Source organism: Cotesia glomerata, linkage group LG5 (assembly GCF_020080835.1).
Source record: "Cotesia glomerata isolate CgM1 linkage group LG5, MPM_Cglom_v2.3, whole genome shotgun sequence".
Taxonomy (NCBI): domain Eukaryota; kingdom Metazoa; phylum Arthropoda; class Insecta; order Hymenoptera; family Braconidae; genus Cotesia; species Cotesia glomerata.
Genome location: NC_058162.1, coordinates 9724805 through 9733333, shown reverse-complemented (window position 1 = coordinate 9733333; position 8529 = coordinate 9724805). Strand labels below are relative to the sequence as shown.

At 29.4% G+C, this 8529-nt stretch overlaps 1 protein-coding gene across 1 annotated transcript; it reads left to right on the top strand.

Moving 5' to 3' along the window:
* Positions 1 to 2458: 2458 nt before the first annotated feature.
* On the top strand, positions 2459 to 8496 carry LOC123265123 (methionine aminopeptidase 1). The gene is made up of 5 exons (XM_044728770.1): positions 2459 to 2669; positions 2840 to 2891; positions 6283 to 6750; positions 6886 to 7161; positions 8027 to 8496. Exons 1-5 carry the CDS (start codon positions 2559 to 2561, stop codon positions 8263 to 8265), a joined length of 1146 nt encoding a protein of 381 aa, XP_044584705.1. The 5' UTR covers positions 2459 to 2558; the 3' UTR covers positions 8266 to 8496.
* Positions 8497 to 8529: the final 33 nt, after the last annotated feature.

Below are 8529 nucleotides of genomic sequence, written 5' to 3'. Positions count from 1 at the left end.
AAAAATCGTTTTTTTGGAATAACTTCTAAACGGTTGCACCGATCAATTCCAAAAACTATTCCGCACTTCGAAATTCCTTGTTTGATCGATTTAAACTTAAAAATCTATTATGAGGTTTCAAAAACTGCGTCGAATGCCACCAACCGCGTAAAAATCGGTTCATTCATTCAAAAGTTATTGCGGTTTGAAAATTCAAAAAATAGTGTTTTTTCAAACTTTTATCAGACTTTTGAGCTAGAAGAGCTTAAAAGCATAAAGAAGCTATCTCTTTGAGCTCGGAGAACTCAAAATAACACAGAAATGGTACTTTTGAGCTCGAAGAATAAGTGATATGTTGAGCGTTTAGGTATGGAGTTAGCGGGAAGTTGTAGGGATGGCCTTTAGGGTCAACCGTTTTCCTAATTTTTTTTTTTTTTTTGTTGAAGTAAACCTTCTTTTTTATTGAATGAGTATTAATTTAGAAAAATTTTTATTTTGAATAGGAAGTTATAAAACAAAATTCTTTTTTGACATATCAACCGTGAAAGTTGGATTTTCAAGCAACACAGAGGGCGCAAAGAATACGATTTCTGACACTCTATAGTTTAGTTAATTTACCTCGTACTAGTATCGAAAAGTAACTTCTCCCTCTCTATCTGTTTCTACATTTCTGCACGGCTGCTAAAATATGCTATAGTCGAATCTTGTAAACGACTTCAACATATACGTAGATTTAATCCGTCGCGTTTAATCTCATGTGACAGGCTTTGTGTTTAAATTATAAAGTTATTAATAAAAATGAGTGAACTATTAACAAAAACATTAACTCCACCTAATTTAACTACTATGGCAATTACTTTAAATAAAATAAACAATGATAAGACATTTTTCACGGTTCTTTCAAATCCAACTTTCACAATTGATATGACAAAAAATTATGTTCGATACTTTATGCTTAAAGGTAGGGATTCTGACAAACTTGAAGTGAAGGCACGCGTTTAAGACTATGATACATTCTCATCAAGACCTTGTACTATATCCGGACTCGCTGAGCTCGTCCGGATAAATAACTCGGTCGTGATAAGAATGCGCCATACCCTCAAACTCGTGACGTCACTTCAAGTCGTCAAAATCCCTGCCTTTGCGCATACGTATCGAAAATAACTATATCAACACACGTATCAGAAACTCACAAATTTTGTCATAAAAATTTTGAGTATTATATCGCTTATTAACTAAAAATGATAAAATTATTTACCTGGGAAAATAAACAATCGATCAGTGACGCCGTATGTATTGTTTGTTACTTTTTTTTCTATATCCACAGTTGAAACAATACTAAGATAAAACATCAGCAATGTTAGAAGATAAAATAACTGCATGATCGGTTAATTTTTTCTGAAAAAAAATTATTATTTATATTAAATTGCAGAAACAATAACAAAATTGTAATAACTTTTTTATATTTATGCTTCACTTTCAGTTTTTGATGCATCTTATTTTTTTGTTCATATAAAAAAAGATTGAATTAGTATGAATTCTTGAATGAAAATCGAATATAAATTGATCAAAATGTCAGTTTTTTTCGTTTTTTTATTACCGGTTCGACCACAAATTTTTAGACATAAAACTTTTCCAATTATCAAATATTGATGACGTCAAATTTGAAAATGATTTAAAAATTCGAAAAATGTATTTAACGTTATAATACTGAAGTTTGTTGACAATTGTCAATTTTTTTAATTTATACAACAAATGAATTACATTAAAAAAAAGCTTTAAAAAATTTACCCTAATAATTTTATTTAATGTTCACATGTGGAAGTTTTTTATTAAATTTTTTTCACTAAATGATGAATGTTAGAATTATAAATAACTGTGATACGAATAATTATAATAATAACAAACAAGAATCGATATTTGTTACGTTGATTAATGATAAAGATGTACTGACAGCAGTAATATAAGCTATATATGTCTACATTTGTATTACATGATCTCTATTGCTGTTAGCTTAGCTTGAAAAGCGATTATTTTCAAATAAATAAAATAAAAAATAAATAAATATTAAATTTTTTTCATAAAAATTGCATTGTTATAAAATTCTAAACAAATTTCTAATGTTAGTCAACTTCAGTGTTATTTTAAAATTTACAATTTAATTAAATTAAAACATAATTATCAAACTAATTAATTATAATTTTCTATTTCTTTATAAACATGAAGATATAATTTGAAAATAAATTTAGTAAATTAATTCAATTAACTTCTTTAAATTTCAAAAATTATCAATAAAAAAAAACTTACTGGGGAGAACTCTGCCTACAAATGCATCAAATATTTAAAAAAATCTCTTTAAATACGGAAGAAATCAAGTCCGACGTCATCTATGGGCAGAATGTACTACTGAGATGAGAATGCTGATGCGCCTCGTTTAATTTTGGGATGGTAAGATAGTCATGCGCACGGAAAACGCGCAGGATAAGCAGTAAGTGTGCGTTCACCGTGACTATTACGAGCCCTTTATTTATAAAGTCGAGTATTTATTTATGAATAATAAATATTAATAATAACTAACAATGTCTTTCGCGCTGGGAATGTGCGAAACTCCAGGGTGTAAGTCGGTGGCTAGTCTTCAGTGTCCAACTTGCCTGAAAATTGGCATCCAGGGATCATACTTTTGTAGTCAGGTAAATTCGAAAAATAAATAACTCTTTTAGGTTAATTATATCACATCTATTTATAAATTTTATAAGCTGCTCTGATATTTTAACGCAAGAGTTTTTAATTAATAATCAAATCAATGTTAATATTAATAGATTTTAGCGATTATGAAAATAATTATTATTTTTTCTAACAGGATTGCTTCAAAGGAAGTTGGAAAATTCATAAAGTCATTCATGAAATTGCCAGTAAGTTCTATTTAATGAATATTCATAGTTTAAAAAGTTATTTTTTTTACAAGTTTAAAAAACTGAAAATAATAATTTGTGAATTCAGATAATTTTTACGTATTTTATTTTTATGACTTAAATTTTTTTTTTTTTTTTTTTTTTATTTTCATTTTATCATTGTAATTTTTTTTTGTGACAAATTATCGTATTGACTTCTTTGGATAGAGTAATATTTATTTGAATGAATTTCATTACAATTTAAAAATATCTGCGAAAGTCACACTTGAAAAAATGTATTTGATGGAATGGTCCATTTTCAACAATAAATTTATTATTTATTTATGATAACATTTAATTGTTCATAAAATTCATTCAACATTGCAAATTTTTTAATTTAAAAGTTTTGTATAAAAATTTAAAACGATTGAGCTACAAATTTTTATCAGAAATGTCATATTAATATTATTAATAAAAAGATAATTTTTTTATGTGAATCTTAAATTATACGTGCGGCTTATTAGTATGAAATAATGAACTAAAACAAAAAATTGTACACTGTTGCTTTCATTACATATAAAAAGGAATAATCTAGTCTAATACAATTTTTTATTTTTGTACAAAATATTATTTTTATGCCTAACAGTTTATCGAATTACCGACTGAGTATTTCGGTATCAATCATATATTCCACTATAGTGGAAAATTTAGGGTCGGTAACTCGATCAGCTCTTAGGCGAAAAAAAAAAATAAAATTTTCAAAAAATAAAACATTAATTTAACAACAATTAGATAATTTGAAATAATTTATTATTTTTTTAAAAGCAATTCATTTTATAATTCCATCCACTGAATAATCATTTTTTATATGCACACTGAAAAAACAAATTAACTTGAATCAAGAGAAAAATTCTTAAACGAAGAATAGTGTATTACATGCCAAGAGCAGTCTAGTAAGAAATGTCTCAGGTCACATGTAATTGTTGTCCGAGGCGAAGCCGAGGTCAATAAACATGTGATCTGAGATATTTCTTACTTTACTCCCCTAGGTGAGTAATATACTATTAAGAATTTCATTGCTTCAAATCAAGTAAAATTTACTTAGACCAAGAAAAATTTCTAGAATTTTTGTACTTAAGGTAGTACTACCGTTACCACAAGAGTCAAATCCCAAAACCTAACCTTATTTGATTAACGTAGTAGATTTCCCTATACTAAATCACGTTGGAGAAAGAGAGACAGAGATAAATTTTGAATGTTTTTTATTAATAAATATTCTCATATGCTTGGAAACCATACTGATTGTTATTAAATATGTTCTAGATGTTATTTTCTCTCGTTGTCTTAATTTTTATAAGAATCCGAACGTCCAGTTTTGTGAAATAAAATAAAGTCTTTGATTTTCCATAATGATCAATGGTTAATGTATATGTGGAACGTAATAATTACCGTAACTCCTATCCTTTCCCGCTTCACAGCATTATTTATATTTATAAAAATGCTTACCGTAAGATGGACGGTGTGGCTTAATGTATATAGAATAAGCGAAAGGAAATTTAGTATGGACCGGATAGCTCAAATGGTAGAGTAGCCGACATGTCTTCGGAAGGTTCTGGGTTCGAATCCCAGTCCGAGCTATCTAATAATTTTTTCTCGCATATTCTATAAACTCACATTAAGATGATCCTCTCCACATTCCTTTCTCAATCCTTTCCTACCAATATCCTGTTACTTGAATGTGGAACGCTTCACGTAATAATTACCGTAACTCCTATTCTTTCCCGCTTCACAGCATTATTTATATTTATAAAACATAAATAAGTTAAGGCAAAAATATGTAAATATTAATATCTTTTTTTCAGGACTTGTTAGGCTTCCAAAAATTTTACTGCTTAGTTATGATATTATAAAGTACCAATATGCCAAATTTCATTAAATTCTGAACGTCAATTCTAAAACCGGTAGTACTACCTTAAGGAGATCCACGCAAAGTAATCAAATTTCTAAAACTTCCTGAAAATTTGTAAATTAAATCTACGTAGCAACACCGCTTGGGCAGTTATCCGGCGCATAAGTAACCACGGTTTTTTAAATGCTAGAAGATCGTAGTCATTTTAGTTAGACAGTTAACATAGTTTTTTTTAATAAAGTAAGTTAAAAATACAAAGCTAAAATTCAAATAAAATAATTAGGAATATATTTTATATACATCATAATAAATAAAATAAAAAAATTTTTGTGAACAAAGTTCAAGAGACATACTTACCAATGACTGGCTTAAAATTTACATCACATAGTTGAGTATGATCTGTATGATGTTTATTAGTATGAACTTCATGAATTTTACAGCAACTCAAACATTTAATGTAAAAAATATTTGACAAACCCAACTGTTTTTCACTCTGAATATTTTTAAGAAATAAGGGAATGTCACATTTGAAACACCACAATTCTCTGGCAAGTGTACTTATTTCAACTATCCTTCGACCCCAGTCCGTCAAAATTTGTTCGTGAACTTCAGATTTATTATGTAGTGCCTCATATGTTCTTTTTTTAGTAGTTTTAATAGAACCTGTAGAAAATTTTCCAAAATCCGCTTGTAAATTATGCCGGTTTATTTGAGAGATGTTTACAAATAAATAAATTTTAAGGTTAGGGAAGTATTGCGGTATTGTCAAGTGTATACCGGTCATTCAGAGTACTATATTTGTTATTAGTCAATTAAATGTTAATAATTATTTAATGAGTAAATTTTTCGGAAATTTCCGCAAAAATGTCATTAATTAATTTAAAAATTAATTTCAAGATACATAACAAAAGTATTTCTACGTATTAATTTTTTATAGACATTTTATAGACATTCTTTACACTAGGAGAGTACTTGGATCTCCTTAAATTAATGCAAAGCTCTTTAATAGTATATTACACCCCTTGGGAAGGAAAATAAGAAAAGCCTCGGCTTCGCCTCGGCCAACAATTACATGTGATCTGAGGTTTTCTTTTTTACTTCCCAAGGGCTGTATAATATTTTTTTGTCCGAGGAAGGAGGAAAGCGGCAACTTTGTTTAGCGCAGTGAGACCAAAGTTGCCACTTTCCGCCCAGAGGGCAAAAAAATTATTTTCTTCATTCGAGAATTTTTCTTTAGAATCAAGTTAATTTTTTTTTTTTTAGTGTAAAAAAAAACAACATTGCAAATTTTTTTTATTCTCAATTGATTATTTATAAAAAAACGCGACTATTTAATAATTCAAGCATTTCAAAAACTTCTCTAAAAAATCTAATAACAATTCTATTAAAAAATTTATTCTTCAATCTGGTAACAATAAATTCAATGAACTATTAAATCTAAATTTCTCTAAAGTTGCAAATAATAACGCATAAACTTAATAACGACAAAAAATAAATTTTTAGAAGGTGATACTAAAAAATCATCATCCGATGAGTACAATCCATGGCCATCATACCATTTCACGGGTAAATTGCGTCCATACCCGACACATCCAAAGCGACAAGTGCCAGAAACTCCCAAAATAACGCGACCAGATTATGCGGACCACCCAAAAGGTATTCCGATAAGTGAGCAAGCTGTCAGGGGATCATCTCAAATAAAAATCCTAGATGATGAGGAGATCGAGGGGATGCGAGTCGCCTGCAAACTGGGTCGCGAGGTCCTCGACGAAGCTGCCAAAGTCTGCGATGTCGGAATTACAACCGCGGAAATAGACCGGGTTGTCTATGAAGCTTGTATCGAAAGAGACTGCTACCCTTCACCGCTCAACTATCATCAATTTCCAGCTAGTTGTTGTACATCTGTTAACGAGGTGATTTGTCATGGAATTCCCGACACTAGGCCGCTACAGGATGGCGACATTTGTAATGGTAATCGCATATTAATTCAAGTTATTATTAATCTATTCTATTGTCTCGCTGATTGTTCATTCGATGGAGATTGATTGATTGATCGGTTAAGTTATAATTGATTTTCTGTCATTGATATGATAATTGCTTACACAGTCGATGTCACGGTTTATCACAACGGCTTTCACGGAGATCTCAACGAGACCTTTTTAGTCGGTAATGTTAAGCCCGAAATTAAAAAACTGGTTGAAGTAACTTACGAGTGCTTGGCAAAAGCTATTGAGATTGTTAAGCCGGGGGAGAAATACAAAGAAATTGGTAACATTATCCAAAAACACGCACAGGCTCATGGTTTCAGTGTCGTGCGTAGTTATTGTGGTCATGGAATACATCGATTGTTCCATACTGCTCCCAGTGTTCCTCATTATGCTAGTGAGTATGCATTTTTTAAGAAGTTATACGGACTTGGAAGTCTCAAAGAATTAATTCTTTTAGAAATTTTATTTTTTTTTTTATGGATACATATTTCATTACATATATAAAAAAATTATGTATTCATAAGCATACACGGTAAAGAAAAAAATACTTGTTTTAAGAGAAAAATTTTTTAAATATGAAAATAAACTTAAAAAATTTCTTAGTTTTGAGCAGAAAAATATTGGAATCAAGTAAAAAATTACTCAAATGAAGAAGAATTTCTTATTTCAAAAATTTCTTTGCTCGATTCAAATTGATTAAATTCTTCAAAATAATATTCTTGGTTCAGGATTTTTTCTATTGAAAAAAATTAATTTTTTTGTAATACCAACCGCGAAACTTGGATTTTTGAGCTATAGTTAGGAGGGGTAAAATAGTGACATCTCTCTTTCTCTCTATCTGTCTCTACATTCCCGCACGGATGCTAAAAATTACTATTTTTGTCAGTGTATTATTGGTAAGCTGCACGGTTGAGTAAAAAATTTTTATCAGAAAAATTATATTAACAAAAAAAAAGATTTTTTTACAGAACTTAAATGATAACAGTGGCGCGTTTGTTTTTCAATAATTTATTTTAAAAAATTCGCATTGTCACTTTTACTATTAAAGTTAAAAGTCAGTACTAATGTATATAAATTTTCATATTAATCGATTGAAAAATTTATTTAAAAAAAAAATTCTTGGGCCTTCTAAGTGCGTATAAATTCTTCATAAAAAAGGCATTTTTAATTTGTTACTTTAACAAAATTTATCAATGTCAAAAAAGTAACCCAAATTATTTTGTTCTACTAAAAATATTGACAATTGATTATTAAAACAGAAAATAAAGCAGTGGGTGTCATGAAAGCAGGTCATTGTTTCACGATCGAGCCGATGATATCCCAGGGCACTTGGCGTGATGAAATATGGCCTGACCATTGGACCGCCGTGACGACCGATGGACAGTGGTCAGCCCAGTTTGAGCAGACTCTTCTTGTCACCGAGTCTGGCTGTGACATTTTAACGAAGCGTCGTACAAACGATGGCCGTCCGTGGTTCATGGATCAATTGAAGAAATAGGCAAGGCAGTCTTGAAGTTAATCACCCCGACCATGTGTTGTTTATTGATTCAAAAAAATATTTAAAATTACTTTCTGCCTGGCATTTTTCATAAAAATTATAATAATTTCCCACAATAACGATTTGTGCCTTCCCAAATAATTTTTTTTTACCACGTTAAAGATTTTTTTCAATGTTTATAATCGACTATAAATGCAATTATAAATAAATATTAACAATTTAATTAATAAATAAATAAACTCTTTATTAATTAATCAATCATAT